The sequence below is a fragment of the Oncorhynchus mykiss genome, chromosome 25, assembly GCF_013265735.2.
Source record: "Oncorhynchus mykiss isolate Arlee chromosome 25, USDA_OmykA_1.1, whole genome shotgun sequence".
NCBI classification, from domain to species: domain Eukaryota; kingdom Metazoa; phylum Chordata; class Actinopteri; order Salmoniformes; family Salmonidae; genus Oncorhynchus; species Oncorhynchus mykiss.
Genome location: NC_048589.1, coordinates 36534335 through 36557631, shown reverse-complemented (window position 1 = coordinate 36557631; position 23297 = coordinate 36534335). Strand labels below are relative to the sequence as shown.

General features: G+C 45.9%; 2 protein-coding genes across 3 annotated transcripts in view; both read right to left on the bottom strand.

The window, feature by feature from the left end:
- Nucleotides 1-23297, bottom strand: part of LOC110505847 (ensconsin) — a 448490-nt gene that overhangs the window by 267078 nt on the left and 158115 nt on the right. The window lies entirely within an intron of this gene.
- The window catches only part of LOC110504238 (nesprin-1), a 181794-nt gene that overhangs the window by 73421 nt on the left and 85076 nt on the right, over nt 1-23297 (bottom strand). The window contains exons 57-67 of one of the 2 annotated variants that reach the window (XM_036962622.1): nt 21084-21220; nt 19108-19285; nt 18695-18877; nt 18338-18481; nt 17652-17807; nt 17174-17338; nt 16750-16922; nt 16367-16520; nt 1821-1964; nt 1223-1387; nt 643-960 (exon numbers count right to left, since the gene is read on the bottom strand). In XM_036962622.1, the coding sequence (XP_036818517.1) occupies nt 643-960; nt 1223-1387; nt 1821-1964; nt 16367-16520; nt 16750-16922; nt 17174-17338; nt 17652-17807; nt 18338-18481; nt 18695-18877; nt 19108-19285; nt 21084-21220 (1917 nt within the window). The remainder of the gene's footprint in view (nt 1-642; nt 961-1222; nt 1388-1820; nt 1965-16366; nt 16521-16749; nt 16923-17173; nt 17339-17651; nt 17808-18337; nt 18482-18694; nt 18878-19107; nt 19286-21083; nt 21221-23297) is intronic. The other variant, XM_036962623.1, reaches the window with a different exon arrangement.

Genomic DNA, 23297 nt, shown 5'->3' with positions numbered 1-23297 from the left:
CCCAGGTTGGGCTGGCCTTGGTGGGCTGGCTGAAATTGTGTTTCCACTGCCTCAAGAAAATAGAAATGATGTCATGTTGCTAGGTAGACAATATGTGACTGCAGCTGTCTTAGCTAATGTTGAATAATTTAATTCACCCTCACCATGCTGTAACTAAAGTTAGCGTTAGCCCATACTCCTGCCAGTGCCAGCCAGGCTCAGAGCCATGTCTTTAGCTTGCTGGTGTTAGCTAGTTAGTTAAACAGTTAGCATAACTAGCTAGCTAGCTTAATTCCTACCCTGCTTGCCATGGCATTGGCTATTAGCTAGTTAACCAAGCAAACCAGACAGCAACAAGCCCAGATGAGCTAGCTAAACATTGTGTCAGCATCCAGCAGTGATCATAGTGCATAGTAACGGCGTCACCAGCCCAAATTGTAATCGAGCAGGCACCAGTTGTGAAACAGGGCCGCGCTAGCTCGATTTTGAGAAATCCATTCCAGTCAGCTCGAAATTGGCCCTAATTTCCCTAATTTTAAGTGTCAGTTGAAACAGGGCTTTATTGAAACACCAGCACCTCCTATTGGAAGACAAGCTCAGAGAGACATACAAACATCGAACATCATCTACTGAAACTCAGGTGCTGTAGAAGAAGATGCTGACCTTTATCAGTTGGAGTTGAGTGTCCTTGGTGGCACGGTCCGACCGGCGATGACTCCTCAGTTGACCTTTGCTCTCCATGCTATTCAGCCAGCTGTCCAGACCCTGAAACTTTTGCTCCATCTGGCGGAGCTTGGCCAGGGTACTGTTGAGCTGGGTCCTGGTGTCTCCCAGCTTTCCCTGGTACAGATTCCAGTTCTGCTGCAAGGTCTCCAGGACCCGGTCCTCGATTTGGGGGACACCCCAGGGCACAACCTGGTCTCTACTGTCCAGCAGGGTGTTGAATAGGGCCTGGCCCTCCGTGCACTGGACCTGCAGCTCCTGGAAATGAATGCAGAGAGGCAGCTGTCATTGTTATTCAGACTGAACATTACGAAACATTACTGGACATTCCAACACCGTTATACATCTCGCGCCGACAGGCAAAGCTAGGCAATTTTCCCCATGTGGTATAACATACGTTTAGACAACAATTTGGTAATATGGTCCATTATATTCAATACGTCAGGGCACAAGATCAATGGGAAAAGCCACTCTTCTTTGGCTCTTGTATGTGGAAACAGCAGTATGTTCTTGTTATGACCTGTAGTTTCTGAAGTGTCTCCTCCAGAGTGTCCACATCCCCCTCTAGCTGTGTGTAGCAGCCCAGTTTCTCCTGCTCCTGCTCCAGCCACGCCTCAAACACATTTAGGCCTCTCTCGTACTCCTGGTGGGCCTGCACCAGCTCTTCTGCCTTCCCCACCGCAGTCTGGAAACACAAAAACAAATATGTGCATTATAGACATGTAACTACTACAAAAATATGAAATGATAACATGAGACTTGTGTCTTCACACAGCCACTGTGCACGGGAGGAATGCCATAAGGTAGAGGGGTATATTATCTATGCATAGTCACTTTACCCCTACCTAAATGTACAAATTACCTCGACTAACCTGTATCCCCGCACATTGACTCAGTACCGGTACCCCCCGTATATAGCCTCGTTACTGTTATTTTATCGTGTTACTTGAGTTAATTTAGTAAATATTTTCTTAACTCTATTTCTTGAACTGAATTGCTGGTTAAGGGCTTGTAAGTAAACATTTCACGGTGCGGTTGTATTTTGATTTGAGTCTGGCAAGTGATACTAACATATGAGAAGGAGATGGATGCTTCACTGCTGTACTGTATATACATACCTTGGTGTTGTCCTTGACGGTGTGGTATCGTTCCTGCAGGTCCTGGAGCTCTAGCTGGGTGACGTAGTGTTCCGCCATGTTGGCTCCCTTCACGGTGATGGTGTCCAGTAGACTGCTGTGACTAAGAACCTCCTCATAGAGAAGCTGAAACAGACACAACATGTATCAGGCCTAATGTGAATGTTTCTACTGCATTTAAACCACAGCATGACACGGGGTTAGGTTAGTTTAGGATAAAACGAAACGTGTATTACATTGGCATTTGGTAACTTTTTATAAGGCAGAGGCACCCTCCTATTGTATTTTGCATTGTATTATATATTGTATTACTGTATGTATTGATACGTGGTTGGGATATGACTTTAAATTGTGGTTGTCTCTCTTGGCTATCTTAACTTCATTGGGATAGGGGGCAGCATTTTCACTTTTGGATGAAAAGCGTGCCCAGAGTAAATTTATGCATATTATTAGTAGTATTGGATAGAAATCACTCTGAAGTTTCTAGAACTGTTTTAATGATGTCTGTGAGAATAACAGAACTCATATGGCAGGCAAAAACCTGAGAAAAAAATCCAACCAGGAAGTGGGAAATCTGAGGTTTGTAGTTTTTCAACTCAGCCCCTATTTGTTGTAACTTTAATGTGCTACAGAGTTAATGTTTAAGTTAATTAATTGAGAGGTATCTAAATATATTTCTTTACAGTTATTTACATATGTAATTGTATTGGTTAGTATTGAATTACGCTTTTGACTGCAGGTTCCAGAATGCCTTGCGACAGGAATGAGAGAGATAACGCGCCAGTTATGTGCAGGTGCAAAGTGATTAAGCTGATTTTCCGCTAGCATCTTGCCTGCATTGCTCTGTTGAATCTAAAGTTGTTAAATGTAACGTGAACAAGTATTATTACTAAAAGAAGCTTTCATATCAAACCCGACGTCCCGAGTCATTACTTTGAAGACAGTTCATCTAAAACTATTGAAGATACAGTGGGATATTGGTCATCTTGCACTTCCTAAGGCTTCCACTAGATGTCAGCAGTCCTTAGAACGTTGTTTCAGGCTTCTACTGTGAAGGGGGGCTGAATGAGAGGGGAATGAGTCAGAGGTCTGACAGAGAGCCACGGGCTCGTGAAGCGCGGTCATGTGAGAGTTAGCTCGCGTTCCGGTTGGGACATTATTGAAGATTTATGTTAACAACATCCTAAAGATTGATTCTATACTTCGTTTGATATGTTTCTACGACCAGTAATATAACTTTTTGGACTTTTCGTCCGACCTTTCCACTGGACTTGCACGTGCTTTTGGATTTGTTTACCAAACGCCCTAACAAAAGGAGGTATATGGACATAAATTCTGAACTTTATCGAACAAATCAAACATTTATTGTGGAACTGGGATTCCTGGGAGTGCATTCTGATGAAGATCATCTAAGGTAAGTGAATATTTATAATGCTATTTCTGACTAATGTTGACTACACAACATGGCGGATATTTATTTGGCTGGTTTGGGCTCTGACCGCCGTACTCAGATTATTGCATGGTATGCTTTTTCCGTAAAGTTTTTTTGAAATCTGATACAGCGGTTGCATTAAGGAGAAGTTTATCTAAAGTTCCATGTATAATAGTTGTATCTATGATCAATGTTTATGATGAGTATTTCTGTGAATTGATGTGGCTCTCTGCAAAATCACTGTATGTTTTGGAACTACTGAACATAACACGTAACACGCCAATGTAAAATGAGATTTTTGGATATAAATATGCACTTTATCGAACAAAACATACATGTATTGTGTAACATGACGTCCTATGAGTGTCATCTGATGAAGATCATCAAAGGTTAGTGATTAATTTTATCTATATTTCTTCTTTTTGTGACTCCTCTCTTTGGCTGGAAAAAATGGTTGTGTTTTTCTGTGACTTGGTGATGACCTAACATAATCGTTTGTGGAGCTTTCGCTGTAAAGCCTTTTTGAAATCAGACACTGTGGCTGGATTAACGAGAATTGTATCTTTAAAAAAAAATCATGGCATGACACAGTGTTAGTGTCACTTTATCAAAATGTTTCACAAGGCAGAGGCACATGACAAAGATGTCCTCTTTCACCATTATTATTGGCACTGGCATCAGACATTATTTCCTCTTTCACTGTTCATTATTTGCAATCACATTTCCCATTGACTGTCAGTAAGAAAAAGTAGTATACACTGAGTGTACAAATCATTGAGGCCACCTGCTCTTTCCATGACAGACTGACCAGGTGAAAGCTTTGATCCCTAATTGATGTCACTTGTTAAATTCACCAATCAGTGTAGATGAAGGGGAGGAGACAGGTTAAAAAATGATTTTTAAGCCTTGAGACAATTGAGACGTTTATTTATATAGAGGGTGAATGGGCAGGACAAAACATGTAAGTGCCTTTGAATGGGGTATGGTAGTAGGTGCCTTTGAATGGGGTATGGTAGTAGGTGCCTTTGAACGGGGTATGGTAGTAGGTGCCTTTGAACAGGGTATGGTAGTAGGTGCCTTTGAATGGGGTATGGTAGTAGGTGCCTTTGAATGGGGTATGGTAGTAGGTGCCTTTGAATGGGGTATGGTAGTAGGTGCCTTTGAACAGGGTATGGTAGTAGGTGCCTTTGAACAGGGTATGGTAGTAGGTGCCTTTGAACAGGGTATGGTAGTAGGTGCCTTTGAACAGGGTATGGTAGTAGGTGCCTTTGAACAGGGGTATGGTAGTAGGTGCCTTTGAACAGGGGTATGGTAGTAGGTGCCTTTGAACAGGGGTATGGTAGTAGGTGCCTTTGAACAGGGGTATGGTAGTAGGTGCCTTTGAACAGGGGTATGGTAGTAGGTGCCTTTGAACAGGGGTATGGTAGTAGGTGCCTTTGAACAGGGGTATGGTAGTAGGTGCCTTTGAACAGGGTATGGTAGTAGGTGCCTTTGAACAGGGTATGGTAGTAGGTGCCTTTGAACAGGGGTATGGTAGTAGGTGCCTTTGAACAGGGGTATGGTAGTAGGTGCCTTTGAACAGGGGTATGGTAGTAGGTGCCTTTGAACAGGGGTATGGTAGTAGGTGCCTTTGAACAGGGTATGGTAGTAGGTGCCTTTGAACAGGGGTATGGTAGTAGGTGCCTTTGAACAGGGTATGGTAGTAGGTGCCTTTGAACAGGGTATGGTAGTAGGTGCCTTTGAACAGGGGTATGGTAGTAGGTGCCTTTGAACAGGGTATGGTAGTAGGTGCCTTTGAACAGGGGTATGGTAGTAGGTGCCTTTGAACAGGGGTATGGTAGTAGGTGCCTTTGAATGGGGTATGGTAGTAGGTGCCTTTGAACAGGGGTATGGTAGTAGGTGCCTTTGAATGGGGTATGGTAGTAGGTGCCTTTGAATGGGGTATGGTAGTAGGTGCCTTTGAATGGGGTATGGTAGTAGGTGCCTTTGAACAGGGGTATGGTAGTAGGTGCCTTTGAATGGGGTATGGTAGTAGGTGCCTTTGAACAGGGGTATGGTAGTAGGTGCCTTTGAATGGGGTATGGTAGTAGGTGCCTTTGAACAGGGGTATGGTAGTAGGTGCCTTTGAATGGGGTATGGTAGTAGGTGCCTTTGAATGGGGTATGGTAGTAGGTGCCTTTGAACAGGGGTATGGTAGTAGGTGCCTTTGAATGGGGTATGGTAGTAGGTGTCTTTGAATGGGGTATGGTAGTAGGTGCCTTTGAACAGGGGTATGGTAGTAGGTGCCTTTGAATGGGGTATGGTAGTAGGTGCCTTTGAACAGGGGTATGGTAGTAGGTGCCTTTGAATGGGGTATGGTAGTAGGTGCCTTTGAATGGGGTATGGTAGTAGGTGCCTTTGAATGGGGTATGGTAGTAGGTGCCTTTGAACAGGGGTATGGTAGTAGGTGCCTTTGAATGGGGTATGGTAGTAGGTGTCTTTGAATGGGGTATGGTAGTAGGTGTCTTTGAACAGGGGTATGGTAGTAGGTGCCTTTGAACAGGGGTATGGTAGTAGGTGTCTTTGAATGGGGTATGGTAGTAGGTGCCTTTGAACAGGGTATGGTAGTAGGTGCCTTTGAATGGGGTATGGTAGTAGGTGCCTTTGAATGGGGTATGGTAGTAGGTGCCTTTGAATGGGGTATGGTAGTAGGTGTCTTTGAATGGGGTATGGTAGTAGGTGCCTTTGAATGGGGTATGGTAGTAGGTGCCTTTGAACAGGGTATGGTAGTAGGTGCCTTTGAACAGGGTATGGTAGTAGGTGCCTTTGAACAGGGTATGGTAGTAGGTGCCTTTGAACAGGGTATGGTAGTAGGTGCCTTTGAACAGGGTATGGTAGTAGGTGCCTTTGAACAGGGTATGGTAGTAGGTGCCTTTGAACAGGGTATGGTAGTAGGTGCCTTTGAACAGGGTATGGTAGTAGGTGCCTTTGAACAGGGTATGGTAGTAGGTGCCTTTGAATGGGGTATGGTAGTAGGTGCCTTTGAACAGGGTATGGTAGTAGGTGCCTTTGAATGGGGTATGGTAGTAGGTGCCTTTGAACAGGGTATGGTAGTAGGTGCCTTTGAACAGGGTATGGTAGTAGGTGCCTTTGAACAGGGTATGGTAGTAGGTGCCTTTGAACAGGGTATGGTAGTAGGTGCCTTTGAACGGGGTATGGTAGTAGGTGCCTTTGAACAGGGTATGGTAGTAGGTGCCTTTGAATGGGGTATGGTAGTAGGTGCCTTTGAACAGGGTATGGTAGTAGGTGCTTTTGAATGGGGTATGGTAGTAGGTGCCTTTGAATGGGGTATGGTAGTAGGTGCCTTTGAACAGGGTATGGTAGTAGGTGCCTTTGAATGGGGTATGGTAGTAGGTGCCTTTGAATGGGGTATGGTAGTAGGTGCCTTTGAACAGGGTATGGTAGTAGGTGCCTTTGAACAGGGTATGGTAGTAGGTGCCTTTGAACAGGGTATGGTAGTAGGTGCCTTTGAATGGGGTATGGTAGTAGGTGCCTTTGAATGGGGTATGGTAGTAGGTGCCTTTGAACAGGGTATGGTAGTAGGTGCCTTTGAATGGGGTATGGTAGTAGGTGCCTTTGAATGGGGTATGGTAGTAGGTGCCTTTGAACAGGGTATGGTAGTAGGTGCCTTTGAATGGGGTATGGTAGTAGGTGCCTTTGAACAGGGTATGGTAGTAGGTGCCTTTGAACAGGGTATGGTAGTAGGTGCCTTTGAACAGGGTATGGTAGTAGGTGCCTTTGAATGGGGTATGGTAGTAGGTGCCTTTGAACAGGGTATGGTAGTAGGTGCCTTTGAACAGGGTATGGTAGTAGGTGCCTTTGAACAGGGGTATGGTAGTAAGTGCCTTTGAACAGGGGTATGGTAGTAGGTGCCTTTGAACAGGGGTATGGTAGTAGGTGCCTTTGAACAGGGGTATGGTAGTAGGTGCCTTTGAACAGGGGTATGGTAGTAGGTGCCTTTGAACAGGGGTATGGTAGTAGGTGCCTTTGAACAGGGGTATGGTAGTAGGTGCCTTTGAACAGGGGTATGGTAGTAGGTGCCTTTGAATGGGGTATGGTAGTAGGTGCCTTTGAACAGGGTATGGTAGTAGGTGCCTTTGAACAGGGGTATGGTAGTAGGTGCCTTTGAACAGGGGTATGGTAGTAGGTGCCTTTGAACAGGGGTATGGTAGTAGGTGCCTTTGAACAGGGGTATGGTAGTAGGTGCCTTTGAACAGGGGTATGGTAGTAGGTGCCTTTGAACAGGGTATGGTAGTAGGTGCCTTTGAACAGGGGTATGGTAGTAGGTGCCTTTGAACAGGGGTATGGTAGTAGGTGCCTTTGAACAGGGGTATGGTAGTAGGTGCCTTTGAACAGGGTATGGTAGTAGGTGCCTTTGAACAGGGTATGGTAGTAGGTGCCTTTGAATGGGGTATGGTAGTAGGTGCCTTTGAACAGGGGTATGGTAGTAGGTGCCTTTGAATGGGGTATGGTAGTAGGTGCCTTTGAACAGGGTATGGTAGTAGGTGCCTTTGAATGGGGTATGGTAGTAGGTGTCTTTGAATGGGGTATGGTAGTAGGTGCCTTTGAACAGGGTATGGTAGTAGGTGCCTTTGAACAGGGTATGGTAGTAGGTGCCTTTGAACAGGGTATGGTAGTAGGTGCCTTTGAACAGGGTATGGTAGTAGGTGCCTTTGAACAGGGTATGGTAGTAGGTGCCTTTGAATGGGGTATGGTAGTAGGTGCCTTTGAACAGGGTATGGTAGTAGGTTCCTTTGAACAGGGTATGGTAGTAGGTGCCTTTGAATGGGGTATGGTAGTAGGTGCCTTTGAATGGGGTATGGTAGTAGGTGCCTTTGAATGGGGTATGGTAGTAGGTGCCTTTGAATGGGGTATGGTAGTAGGTGCCTTTGAACGGGGTATGGTAGCAGGTGCCTTTGAACGGGGTATGGTAGTAGGTGCCTTTGAACGGGGTATGGCAGTAGGTGCCTTTGAATGGGGTATGGTAGTAGGTGCCTTTGAATGGGGTATGGTAGTAGGTGCCTTTGAATGGGGTATGGTAGTAGGTGCCTTTGAACAGGGTATGGTAGTAGGTGCCTTTGAATGGGGTATGGTAGTAGGTGTCTTTGAACAGGGTATGGTAGTAGGTGCCTTTGAACAGGGTATGGTAGTAGGTGCCTTTGAATGGGGTATGGTAGTAGGTGTCTTTGAACAGGGTATGGTAGTAGGTGCCTTTGAACAGGGTATGGTAGTAGGTGCCTTTGAATGGGGTATGGTAGTAGGTGTCTTTGAACAGGGTATGGTAGTAGGTGCCTTTGAATGGGGTATGGTAGTAGGTGCCTTTGAATGGGGTATGGTAGTAGGTGCCTTTGAACAGGGTATGGTAGTAGGTGCCTTTGAACAGGGTATGGTAGTAGGTGCCTTTGAACAGGGGTATGGTAGTAGGTGCCTTTGAATGGGGTATGGTAGTAGGTGCCTTTGAACAGGGGTATGGTAGTAGGTGCCTTTGAATGGGGTATGGTAGTAGGTGCCTTTGAATGGGGTATGGTAGTAGGTGCCTTTGAATGGGGTATGGTAGTAGGTGCCTTTGAACAGGGGTATGGTAGTAGGTGCCTTTGAATGGGGTATGGTAGTAGGTGCCTTTGAACAGGGGTATGGTAGTAGGTGCCTTTGAATGGGGTATGGTAGTAGGTGCCTTTGAACAGGGGTATGGTAGTAGGTGCCTTTGAATGGGGTATGGTAGTAGGTGCCTTTGAATGGGGTATGGTAGTAGGTGCCTTTGAACAGGGGTATGGTAGTAGGTGCCTTTGAATGGGGTATGGTAGTAGGTGTCTTTGAATGGGGTATGGTAGTAGGTGCCTTTGAACAGGGGTATGGTAGTAGGTGCCTTTGAATGGGGTATGGTAGTAGGTGCCTTTGAACAGGGGTATGGTAGTAGGTGCCTTTGAATGGGGTATGGTAGTAGGTGCCTTTGAATGGGGTATGGTAGTAGGTGCCTTTGAATGGGGTATGGTAGTAGGTGCCTTTGAATGGGGTATGGTAGTAGGTGCCTTTGAACGGGGTATGGTAGCAGGTGCCTTTGAACGGGGTATGGTAGTAGGTGCCTTTGAACGGGGTATGGTAGTAGGTGCCTTTGAATGGGGTATGGTAGTAGGTGCCTTTGAATGGGGTATGGTAGTAGGTGCCTTTGAATGGGGTATGGTAGTAGGTGCCTTTGAACAGGGTATGGTAGTAGGTGCCTTTGAATGGGGTATGGTAGTAGGTGTCTTTGAACAGGGTATGGTAGTAGGTGCCTTTGAACAGGGTATGGTAGTAGGTGCCTTTGAATGGGGTATGGTAGTAGGTGTCTTTGAACAGGGTATGGTAGTAGGTGCCTTTGAACAGGGTATGGTAGTAGGTGCCTTTGAATGGGGTATGGTAGTAGGTGCCTTTGAATGGGGTATGGTAGTAGGTGCCTTTGAATGGGGTATGGTAGTAGGTGCCTTTGAATGGGGTATGGTAGTAGGTGCCTTTGAATGGGGTATGGTAGTAGGTGCCTTTGAATGGGGTATGGTAGTAGGTGCCTTTGAACGGGGTATGGTAGCAGGTGCCTTTGAACGGGGTATGGTAGTAGGTGCCTTTGAACGGGGTATGGTAGTAGGTGCCTTTGAATGGGGTATGGTAGTAGGTGCCTTTGAATGGGGTATGGTAGTAGGTGCCTTTGAATGGGGTATGGTAGTAGGTGCCTTTGAACAGGGTATGGTAGTAGGTGCCTTTGAATGGGGTATGGTAGTAGGTGTCTTTGAACAGGGTATGGTAGTAGGTGCCTTTGAATGGGGTATGGTAGTAGGTGCCTTTGAATGGGGTATGGTAGTAGGTGTCTTTGAACAGGGTATGGTAGTAGGTGCCTTTGAACAGGGTATGGTAGTAGGTGCCTTTGAATGGGGTATGGTAGTAGGTGCCTTTGAATGGGGTATGGTAGTAGGTGCCTTTGAATGGGGTATGGTAGTAGGTGCCTTTGAATGGGGTATGGTAGTAGGTGCCTTTGAATGGGGTATGGTAGTAGGTGCCTTTGAATGGGGTATGGTAGTAGGTGCCTTTGAATGGGGTATGGTAGTAGGTGCCTTTGAATGGGGTATGGTAGTAGGTGCCTTTGAACAGGGTATGGTAGTAGGTGCCTTTGAATGGGGTATGGTAGTAGGTGTCTTTGAACAGGGTATGGTAGTAGGTGCCTTTGAACAGGGTATGGCAGTAGGTGCCTTTGAATGGGGTATGGTAGTAGGTGCCTTTGAACAGGGTATGGTAGTAGGTGCCTTTGAATGGGGTATGGTAGTAGGTGCCTTTGAATGGGGTATGGTAGTAGGTGCCTTTGAATGGGGTATGGTAGTAGGTGCCTTTGAACAGGGTATGGTAGTAGGTGCCTTTGAATGGGGTATGGTAGTAGGTGCCTTTGAATGGGGTATGGTAGTAGGTGCCTTTGAACAGGGGTATGGTAGTAGGTGCCTTTGAATGGGGTATGGTAGTAGGTGCCTTTGAACAGGGTATGGTAGTAGGTGCCTTTGAACAGGGTATGGTAGTAGGTGTCTTTGAACGGGGTATGGTAGTAGGTGCCTTTGAACAGGGTATGGTAGTAGGTGCCTTTGAACAGGGTATGGTAGTAGGTGTCTTTGAACGGGGTATGGTAGTAGGTGTCTTTGAATGGGGTATGGTAGTAGGTGCCTTTGAACAGGGGTATGGTAGTAGGTGCCTTTGAATGGGGTATGGTAGTAGGTGCCTTTGAACAGGGGTATGGTAGTAGGTGCCTTTGAATGGGGTATGGTAGTAGGTGCCTTTGAATGGGGTATGGTAGTAGGTGCCTTTGAATGGGGTATGGTAGTAGGTGCCTTTGAATGGGGTATGGTAGTAGGTGCCTTTGAATGGGGTATGGTAGTAGGTGCCTTTGAACAGGGGTATGGTAGTAGGTGCCTTTGAATGGGGTATGGTAGTAGGTGTCTTTGAATGGGGTATGGTAGTAGGTGCCTTTGAACAGGGGTATGGTAGTAGGTGCCTTTGAATGGGGTATGGTAGTAGGTGCCTTTGAACAGGGGTATGGTAGTAGGTGCCTTTGAATGGGGTATGGTAGTAGGTGCCTTTGAATGGGGTATGGTAGTAGGTGCCTTTGAATGGGGTATGGTAGTAGGTGCCTTTGAATGGGGTATGGTAGTAGGTGCCTTTGAATGGGGTATGGTAGTAGGTGCCTTTGAACGGGGTATGGTAGCAGGTGCCTTTGAACGGGGTATGGTAGTAGGTGCCTTTGAACGGGGTATGGTAGTAGGTGCCTTTGAATGGGGTATGGTAGTAGGTGCCTTTGAATGGGGTATGGTAGTAGGTGCCTTTGAATGGGGTATGGTAGTAGGTGCCTTTGAACAGGGTATGGTAGTAGGTGCCTTTGAATGGGGTATGGTAGTAGGTGTCTTTGAACAGGGTATGGTAGTAGGTGCCTTTGAACAGGGTATGGTAGTAGGTGCCTTTGAATGGGGTATGGTAGTAGGTGTCTTTGAACAGGGTATGGTAGTAGGTGCCTTTGAACAGGGTATGGTAGTAGGTGCCTTTGAATGGGGTATGGTAGTAGGTGCCTTTGAATGGGGTATGGTAGTAGGTGCCTTTGAATGGGGTATGGTAGTAGGTGCCTTTGAATGGGGTATGGTAGTAGGTGCCTTTGAATGGGGTATGGTAGTAGGTGCCTTTGAATGGGGTATGGTAGTAGGTGCCTTTGAACGGGGTATGGTAGCAGGTGCCTTTGAACGGGGTATGGTAGTAGGTGCCTTTGAACGGGGTATGGTAGTAGGTGCCTTTGAATGGGGTATGGTAGTAGGTGCCTTTGAATGGGGTATGGTAGTAGGTGCCTTTGAATGGGGTATGGTAGTAGGTGCCTTTGAACAGGGTATGGTAGTAGGTGCCTTTGAATGGGGTATGGTAGTAGGTGTCTTTGAACAGGGTATGGTAGTAGGTGCCTTTGAATGGGGTATGGTAGTAGGTGCCTTTGAATGGGGTATGGTAGTAGGTGTCTTTGAACAGGGTATGGTAGTAGGTGCCTTTGAACAGGGTATGGTAGTAGGTGCCTTTGAATGGGGTATGGTAGTAGGTGCCTTTGAATGGGGTATGGTAGTAGGTGCCTTTGAATGGGGTATGGTAGTAGGTGCCTTTGAATGGGGTATGGTAGTAGGTGCCTTTGAATGGGGTATGGTAGTAGGTGCCTTTGAATGGGGTATGGTAGTAGGTGCCTTTGAACGGGGTATGGTAGTAGGTGCCTTTGAATGGGGTATGGTAGTAGGTGCCTTTGAACAGGGTATGGTAGTAGGTGCCTTTGAATGGGGTATGGTAGTAGGTGTCTTTGAACAGGGTATGGTAGTAGGTGCCTTTGAACAGGGTATGGCAGTAGGTGCCTTTGAATGGGGTATGGTAGTAGGTGCCTTTGAACAGGGTATGGTAGTAGGTGCCTTTGAATGGGGTATGGTAGTAGGTGCCTTTGAATGGGGTATGGTAGTAGGTGCCTTTCAATGGGGTATGGTAGTAGGTGCCTTTGAACAGGGTATGGTAGTAGGTGCCTTTGAATGGGGTATGGTAGTAGGTGCCTTTGAATGGGGTATGGTAGTAGGTGCCTTTGAACAGGGGTATGGTAGTAGGTGCCTTTGAATGGGGTATGGTAGTAGGTGCCTTTGAACAGGGTATGGTAGTAGGTGCCTTTGAACAGGGTATGGTAGTAGGTGTCTTTGAACGGGGTATGGTAGTAGGTGCCTTTGAACAGGGTATGGTAGTAGGTGCCTTTGAACAGGGTATGGTAGTAGGTGTCTTTGAACGGGGTATGGTAGTAGGTGCCTTTGAACAGGGTATGGTAGTAGGTGTCTTTGAACGGGGGTATGGTAGTAGGTGCCTTTGAACAGGGGTATGGTAGTAGGTGTCTTTGAACAGGGTATGGTAGTAGGTGTCTTTGAACGGGGTATGGTAGTAGGTGCCTTTGAACAGGGTATGGTAGTAGGTGTCTTTGAACAGGGGTATGGTAGTAGGTGTCTTTGAACAGGGTATGGTAGTAGGTGTCTTTGAACAGGGTATGGTAGTAGGTGCCTTTGAACGGGGGTATGGTAGTAGGTGCCTTTGAACAGGGTATGGTAGTAGGTGCCTTTGAACAGGGTATGGTAGTAGGTGCCTTTGAACAGGGTATGGTAGTAGGTGCCTTTGAACAGGGTATGGTAGTAGGTGCCTTTGAACAGGGGTATGGTAGTAGGTGCCTTTGAACAGGGTGGGGCAGCAGGTGTCTTTGAACAGGGGTATGGTAGTAGGTGCCTTTGAACAGGGTGGGGCAGCAGGTGCCTTTGAACAGGGGTATGGTAGTAGGTGCCTTTGAACAGGGTGGGGCAGCAGGTGCCTTTGAACAGGGGTATGGTAGTAGGTGCCTTTGAACAGGGTGGGGCAGCAGGTGTCTTTGAACAGGGTATGGTAGTAGGTGCCTTTGAACAGGGTATGGTAGTAGGTGCCTTTGAACAGGGTATGGTAGTAGGTGCCTTTGAACAGGGTGGGGCAGCAGGTGTCTTTGAACAGGGTATGGTAGTAGGTGCCTTTGAACAGGGTATGGTAGTAGGTGCCTTTGAACAGGGTATGGTAGTAAGTGCCTTTGAACGGGGTATGGTAGCAGGTGCCTTTGAACGGGGTATGGTAGTAGGTGCCTTTGAACGGGGTATGGTAGTAGGTGCCTTTGAATGGGGTATGGTAGTAGGTGCCTTTGAATGGGGTATGGTAGTAGGTGCCTTTGAATGGGGTATGGTAGTAGGTGCCTTTGAACAGGGTATGGTAGTAGGTGCCTTTGAATGGGGTATGGTAGTAGGTGTCTTTGAACAGGGTATGGTAGTAGGTGCCTTTGAACAGGGTATGGTAGTAGGTGCCTTTGAATGGGGTATGGTAGTAGGTGTCTTTGAACAGGGTATGGTAGTAGGTGCCTTTGAACAGGGTATGGTAGTAGGTGCCTTTGAATGGGGTATGGTAGTAGGTGCCTTTGAATGGGGTATGGTAGTAGGTGCCTTTGAATGGGGTATGGTAGTAGGTGCCTTTGAATGGGGTATGGTAGTAGGTGCCTTTGAATGGGGTATGGTAGTAGGTGCCTTTGAATGGGGTATGGTAGTAGGTGCCTTTGAATGGGGTATGGTAGTAGGTGCCTTTGAATGGGGTATGGTAGTAGGTGCCTTTGAACAGGGTATGGTAGTAGGTGCCTTTGAATGGGGTATGGTAGTAGGTGTCTTTGAACAGGGTATGGTAGTAGGTGCCTTTGAACAGGGTATGGCAGTAGGTGCCTTTGAATGGGGTATGGTAGTAGGTGCCTTTGAACAGGGTATGGTAGTAGGTGCCTTTGAATGGGGTATGGTAGTAGGTGCCTTTGAATGGGGTATGGTAGTAGGTGCCTTTGAATGGGGTATGGTAGTAGGTGCCTTTGAACAGGGTATGGTAGTAGGTGCCTTTGAATGGGGTATGGTAGTAGGTGCCTTTGAATGGGGTATGGTAGTAGGTGCCTTTGAACAGGGGTATGGTAGTAGGTGCCTTTGAATGGGGTATGGTAGTAGGTGCCTTTGAACAGGGTATGGTAGTAGGTGCCTTTGAACAGGGTATGGTAGTAGGTGTCTTTGAACGGGGTATGGTAGTAGGTGCCTTTGAACAGGGTATGGTAGTAGGTGCCTTTGAACAGGGTATGGTAGTAGGTGTCTTTGAACGGGGTATGGTAGTAGGTGCCTTTGAACAGGGTATGGTAGTAGGTGTCTTTGAACGGGGGTATGGTAGTAGGTGCCTTTGAACAGGGGTATGGTAGTAGGTGTCTTTGAACAGGGTATGGTAGTAGGTGTCTTTGAACGGGGTATGGTAGTAGGTGCCTTTGAACAGGGTATGGTAGTAGGTGTCTTTGAACAGGGGTATGGTAGTAGGTGTCTTTGAACAGGGTATGGTAGTAGGTGTCTTTGAACAGGGTATGGTAGTAGGTGCCTTTGAACGGGGGTATGGTAGTAGGTGCCTTTGAACAGGGTATGGTAGTAGGTGCCTTTGAACAGGGTATGGTAGTAGGTGCCTTTGAACAGGGTATGGTAGTAGGTGCCTTTGAACAGGGTATGGTAGTAGGTGCCTTTGAACAGGGGTATGGTAGTAGGTGCCTTTGAACAGGGTGGGGCAGCAGGTGTCTTTGAACAGGGGTATGGTAGTAGGTGCCTTTGAACAGGGTGGGGCAGCAGGTGCCTTTGAACAGGGGTATGGTAGTAGGTGCCTTTGAACAGGGTGGGGCAGCAGGTGCCTTTGAACAGGGGTATGGTAGTAGGTGCCTTTGAACAGGGTGGGGCAGCAGGTGTCTTTGAACAGGGTATGGTAGTAGGTGCCTTTGAACAGGGTATGGTAGTAGGTGCCTTTGAACAGGGTATGGTAGTAGGTGCCTTTGAACAGGGTGGGGCAGCAGGTGTCTTTGAACAGGGTATGGTAGTAGGTGCCTTTGAACAGGGTATGGTAGTAGGTGCCTTTGAACAGGGTATGGTAGTAGGTGCCTTTGAACAGGGTGGGGCAGCAGGTGTCTTTGAACAGGGTATGGTAGTAGGTGCCTTTGAACAGGGTATGGTAGTAGGTGCCTTTGAACAGGGTATGGTAGTAGGTGCCTTTGAACAGGGTATGGTAGTAGGTGCCTTTGAACAGGGTATGGTAGTAGGTGCCTTTGAACAGGGTATGGTAGTAGGTGCCTTTGAACAGGGTATGGTAGTAGGTGCCTTTGAACAGGGTATGGTAGTAGGTGCCTTTGAACAGGGTATGGTAGTAAGTGCCAGGTGCACCGGTTTGTGTCAAGAACTGCAACGCTGGAGTTTCTTTTTCACTCAACAGTTTCCTGTGTATCTAGAATGGTCCACCACCCAAAGGACATCCAGCCAACTTGACACAACTGTGGGAAGCATTGGAGTCAAAATGGGCAACATCTCCGTGGAACGCTAGAGTCCATGCCCCGACAAATTGAGACTGTTCAGAGGGAAAGGGGGGGGGGTTGCAACTTAATATTAGGAAGGTGTTGCTAAAGTTTGGTATACTCAGTGTAGATGACCACGGGTACCTTGGCTTTGCCAAGGTTGGCAGTTTTGTCTCTCATCTCGGAGCATTGTTTGTCTCTTGGGTCCAGACTCTCCTCAACACGCTCCACCCAGCCCACAAACTGACACACGTCCTCCTGGTAGCTGGTCCACTGGGAGAGGGCTCCCTCCAACTGGCTGTGAGGGAATACAGTGTAGTACACATAAATATATCACACAGTTAGCTGATCGCCACTAAAGGCACTTGTACACTGTCTCAACATTGACCAACATTCTTACGTTCGCAGTTGTGTTCAGAATGTTCACAGTAAAAACAAATATTCAATTTGATCAGATGTTATCATAACCCAGTAAGTATTCTACTAAGGCATTCTAATCTTTCAGGACATTAAAAAGAGAAGCTAACCTTTTGCATTGGATGGAGGCGGAAAGCAGGGTATCCCAGGAGTCTTTGAGGTCCTGGATGTTCTTGCAGACTACTGGTACACCCTCTACTGATGTGTTCCTCTGGACAGACTCTCCCCTGGTGACCAGCATCTTCAGCTGGATCTCCTTCTCCTGACGTGCTGTCAGCAACGCCTGAGACACATCAAGGGTCAATACATGTATTACAAAATGAGTTCAGACATCTGGAAGGCAGTAGCAATGCTAATTTAGCTACCCGTTCGTTACATACTGGAGATTTAAAACAACTTTTACTCTATAATCCAAGTCCAAGTTTAGTTTAGTTGATTGTATTTGATTTTAGCTAATAAAAAGTTAGCTTAGTTTAGTTTAGCTTAGCTAAGTTTATCTTAGCTTGATGTAGGTCAGAGGTGGTTGTACTGTACCTCCAGCTTGATCATCCTGCTGTCCAGGACATTTTTGTCTGCTGTGGGAGTGCGGTAGGTCTGCAGCATGTGGCTGGTGTCGGCCACCCAGTTCTGCAGCTCTTTCAGCCCCTGGGAGAACAGCTGGTGCTCAGTGACGATACGGTCGATACGGGAAGCCTTCTCCTGTAGAAGCACAAAGCATAGCACATGTCATAGGTCAGTCTCTTGCACACTCGTAACAAATTCAACTCAAAGTGAACCTGGGGTTTGTGTATACAAATGCCATAGGGCTAAAATTCAGTATGGAATAAAAGAAGAGCAGCAGTAATTTTGTAAGTTTACATTCTTGGTTACAGTATTTCATTTTTCAGCTATAAGATTGGAAATTCATTGATTATATACATAATTTTAACCGGAGAGGTGACTCAAACCTCAGTCTCGTTCCTCCTGCCTGCCCTCTTGCAGGTGGACAGGCGGGCAGGCAGGTGTTAGTTACCTTGGTCAGGTTGGTTAGAGCTAAGTACTGAGCGGAGAGCTGCGAGACACGGTGGACAAAGCTCTTTCTGGCTGCATGTCCATCCCACAGTAGCTGGGCCTTCTCTCTGAGCCTTATCAGCTGAACCTCTTGAGAGGCTAACTCCTCGAGCACAGACTGCAAGGGCACAAGCAGGTTATCACAGAGACAGAAGCATGCAAGCCAACACACAGAGACAGTTAGCCAAGTTAACATAAACACTTACAGACCAGGGTTGTAATGACATGGAAGAAAAAGCCGACTGGGTCAATGTTATGAACATGAAATACTGTCATGACATGGCAATCGAAAGAAGGTTAATGAACACAACAGACAAAGATGTTTGAAGCGTTTGAAAACATTGAACAGGGCTGTTAAGTGTCAACTCTTTAAACAGTTATTATTTACGCCACATTGAACACACATACAGCAGAAGCATTTGAAAATAGAATGGGTAGATAGCAGGGCAGAAATGAGCAGTGAACAGTTATGTTAAGCTTTGACAGTGCGATGAAGGAACTCCATCACTGATTCACAGTGACTGAGCTGAAATGGTGAGCTTCTATAACGGCCATGCTGGTGCCTGGCAGGGCATGGTGATTGGTGGGATGATGGGACAGTTATGAGGATAGCTCTTCGTGATTTGACAGGCTGAAAGCCATGTATACCTGCAGCTTGTGCAACTCCTGCTTTTTGGCAGTGAGGTCATGGAGTCGTGTGCTGCTCTCCTGTACAGCAACCTCTGTCCCGTTCAGCCACTCCTGAAGAGGCTCCACACTCGCCTCAAAGTCCTTCATCTGAGACTGGAGGTTCTGAAATAGGAGTGAAACACACGCACCCTCTGATACACAATTCAAAACAGGTTTCAGCATCACACAAATTGCTAAAATTGCAAAATGCTTGCTCTCGAGACACAGTAAAGTACAATGAGTGTGAATTTGTATTTTATTTTATACAAACTGAATAGATGACATATTCTCACCACTTAAAGGATTCACATGCTGTACTTTACATCAATTGATTACCTGTAGGGCAGTCTCCCTCTGGTGCAAGTTGGACATCAGAGTCTTCCAGTCTTCTCTGGCACTGCTCATTTTGGCCCGGACAGCATCTACTCTGTCCTTGGCAGCGATACTGACCACCAGCTCACCACTGAGCACCACAGCATTTAGTTTGGAGTGGCCCTGCTCCCTGTCACTCAGGAACTCCTTGGGGGTGGAGACAGAATGGCCAAGAGATAAGATGCATTCTTTAAAAAAGAATGTCCAATTCAATCAAATGTGCTTGCAAGGCCAAATGTGTTTAAGGACAAAAGGTTTCCTGGACAGATTAGAAGCGCTTTAATAGAGAACTTCCATTGAAGAACTCATGGAGGTCATCCATTGAACCTGATGGATTAGGCTTGATTTGTGTCCAGGGAAACTGGGCCTTAACGTACCTGTATCTTCTCCAGGCTGGAGGAGGCCTCGCTGAGGTTCTGAGGCACATCAAAGCACTTGGCTGTGTTGATTTTGGCATTGACCAGCCACTGCTGGAACTCTCGGAAAGCGGCACGGAACTGCTGCTCCAGAAGCTTCTCTTTGTTTTGGCATTCTCTGGAGGCCTGCAGGCTCAGCCTAGGAGGGAGAAGAGAGGACAGATAATTGTATACAGCATCTACAGGGCGGTATTCTGACTTATATACAGCATCTACAGGACGCTATTCTGACTTGTATACAGCATCTACAGGGCGGGATTCTGACTTGTGTACAGCATCTACAGGACGGTATTCTGACTTGTATACAGCATCTACAGGGCGGTATTCTGACTTATATACAGCATCTACAGGACGGTATTCTGACTTGTATACAGCATCTACAGGGCGGGATTCTGACTTGTATACAGCATCTACAGGACGGTATTCTGACTTGTATACAGCATCTACAGGACGGTATTCTGACTTGTATACAGCGCCTACAGGGCGGTATTCTGACTTGTATACAGCATCTACAGGACGGTATTCTGACTTGTATACAGCATCTACAGGACGGTATTCTGACTTGTATACAGCATCTACAGGACGGTATTCTGACTTGTATACAGCGCCTACAGGGCGGGATTCTGACTTGTATACAGCATCTACAGGACGGTATTCTGACTTGTATACAGCGTCTACAGGACGGTATTCTGACTTGTATACAGCGCCTACAGGGCGGTATTCTGACTTGTATACAGCATCTACAGGACGGTATTCTGACTTGTATACAGCATCTACAGGACGGTATTCTGACTTGTATACAGCATCTACAGGACGGTATTCTGACTTGTATACAGCGCCTACAGGGCGGGATTCTGACTTGTATACAGCATCTACAGGACGGTATTCTGACTTGTATACAGCGCCTACAGGGCGGTATTCTGACTTGTATACAGCGCCTACAGGGCGGTATTCTGACTTGTATACAGCATCTACAGGACGGTATTCTGACTTGTATACAGCATCTACAGGGCGGTATTCTGACTTGTATACAGCATCTACAGGGCGGTATTCTGACTTGTATACAGCGCCTACAGGACTGTATTCTGACTTGTATACAGCATCTACAGGACGGTATTCTGACTTGTATACAGCATCTACAGGGCGGTATTCTGACTTGTATACAGCATCTACAGGGAGGTATTCTGACTTGTATACAGCATCTACAGGGCGGTATTCTGACTTGTATACAGCATCTACAGGACGGTATTCTGACTTGTATACAGCATCTACAGGACGGTATTCTGACTTGTATACAGCGCCTACAGGACTGTATTCTAACTTGTATACAGCATCTACAGGGCGGTATTCTGACTTGTATACAGCATCTACAGGGCGGGATTCTGACTTGTATACAGCATCTACAGGGCGGGATTCTGACTTGTATACAGCATCTACAGGACGGTATTCTGACTTGTATACAGCGCCTACAGGGCGGTATTCTGACTTGTATACAGCATCTACAGGGCGGTATTCTGACTTGTATACAGCGCCTACAGGACTGTATTCTAACTTGTATACAGCATCTACAGGGCGGTATTCTGACTTGTATACAGCGCCTACAGGGCGGGATTCTGACTTGTATACAGCGCCTAAAGGACGGTATTCTGACTTGTATACAGCATCTACAGGACGGTATTCTGACTTGTATACAGAGCCTACAGAGCGGTATTCTGACTTGAGATCTTATTCTGCATACTTAACTTACATTTTGGCTCTCATTGACATCAGTAAACAAGTAAATGATTTACTTATCTCAACTTGGAATCAGGCCCATAGCGTATGTAATAGCTTTGCAACAGAACAGTATGTAATACACACTCCAAAAACTATTTAAACAAATTATTTGAATGTCATGTATAGTAAGACCCCATCCATCATGCTGCTAAATGACTTACCTGTTGTACTCCTTGATAAGGGAGGACACTCTCTCTGACTGAGTACCCAGGTCCTTGGAGAACCGACACAGACCGTTGAGCTGGAACTTCAGACTGTCTGACATGGGCTCCATTTTGACTAGACCTTCCAGAGTGTCCTGGGTGGCACAGACACAATGAGAAGTTGCTTTAGAGGAGAGTGAATGGAGGATTGTGAATGTAGCCTTGAGGATATGGTGATTTTTCCACTTTGAAAAGTAAACAGTCATCATAAGTATTACGGATCTAAGCCTTCCTTTAATGTTACATTTCGTTTTGGCATTGCAGCAATACTAAAAGGACCAGTGCAATCAAAGATGTGATTTTCCAGTGTCTTATATAGACTGAGTGTACAAAGTGATGTCACTTGTTAAATCCACTTGTCAGTGTATATGAAGGGGAGGAGACAGGTTAAAGAAGGATGTTTAAGCCTTCAGACATGTATTGTGTATGTATGACATTCAGAGGGTGAATGGGCAAGACAAAATATTTAAGAGCCTTTGAACATGGTATGGTAGTAGGTACCAGGCGCACCGGTTTGTGTCAAGAACTGCAACACTGCTGGGTTTTTCACGTTCAACAATTTCCCGTGTGTATCTAGAATGGTCCACCACTCAAAGGACATCCAGACAACTTGACGCAACTGTGGAAAGCATTGGAGTCAATTTGGGCCAGCATCCCTGTGGAATGCCTTCGACACCAAGGGCAAAAGTGGGAGTGCAACTCAATATTACGAAGATGTCCTTAATGTTTTGTATGCTCAGTGTACATTTTCACACTATGTGGTTGGAATAATACTGTAAAATTGTGAAAATTATGATAATGCCCTTTTAGTGTAAGAGCTGTTTGAAAAGCCTGTTTTGGTGGGATGGAGTTTTGGCCCTCCGACTTAGTTAATATACCAATAAGAAAGACAGTGTCACGGATCCCTCCGGAACTTTCATTACGCACTCCTGGCTCCTATTCCAATTGATTAGTAATTGTATAAGTGTGCCCTTTGTTCACCATTGTCCTGTCGATTATTGTTACAATGTCCGTTGGTTCGTGTGAGTACCTGTGCTGTGGGTTTTGGCTTTCGCGCCATTGTTGATTGTGCAGATGATTACGGGTCTCGTCCAGTGTGTTAATTATTGTGCGGGTGTGTTATTTATTCGAGGTACTCCTCGCTCTTTTGTTTTGGGTTTCTACCTTGTGTTTAGTTACATGTTGGTTTGGTCTTCGTCCCCATGTCTTTACACAGCACGCCGTAATTTGGGCTGATGAAAAAACCCTATTACGCATTCCTGCTCCTGTCTTCCAAATCATTGTTACCAACGTGACAGACAGTTCCAAACCTCTCTGCCAATAACAGCTAGTTTTCAGTTTCCCCCTCTCTGCTCAGACCACTCCCAGACAGTCCTATCAACATTCTTGCTTGAGAAACTGCTCTTTGCTAAGAATAATTTTTACATGTATTTTTTTTATTTTAATTGAAAACAATCGCAGTACTTAATTGTTACCCATAAATGATTTGATATTGAGAAAAAAATGGCTGCAATAAACCAGGGGTGTCTAATTCATTTTGCCCTGGGGGCCGCATTCGGTCTTCAACGAAGTCCGGAGGGCCGGCACTGAAAACTAGTTATACTGTATTTGAAAAAAAAATCCTCTAGCGTTTTTGGATTTTTTAAATTCTCCCTGGCTGTCTAGTGATTATTAGCGAGCTGGCCAGTCAAGAAACGGTTTGAGTACAGTGCCTTCAGAAAGTATTCACACCCTTTGACTTTTTTCCACATTTTGTTGTGCTACAGCCTGAATTAAAAATGTATTAAATTGAGATTTTGTGTCATTGGCCTACACACAATATCAGACAATGTCAGTGGAATTGTGTTTGTAGAATTTGTTACAAATTAATAAAAAATGAAATGCTGAAATGTCTTGAGTATTCAACCCGTTTTTTATGGCAAGCCTAAATAAGTTCAGGAGTAAAAATGTGCTTTACGAGTCACAATTAGTTGCATGGACTCACTCTGTTTGCAATAATAGTGTTTAGCATTATTTTTGTAGGACTACCTCATCTCTGTTCCCCACACATACAATTATTTGTAAAGGTCCCTCAGTCAAGCAGTGAATTTCAAACACAGATTCAACCACAAAGACCAGGGAGGTTTTCCAATGCCTCGCAAAGAAGGGCACCTATTGGTAGATGGGTAAAAA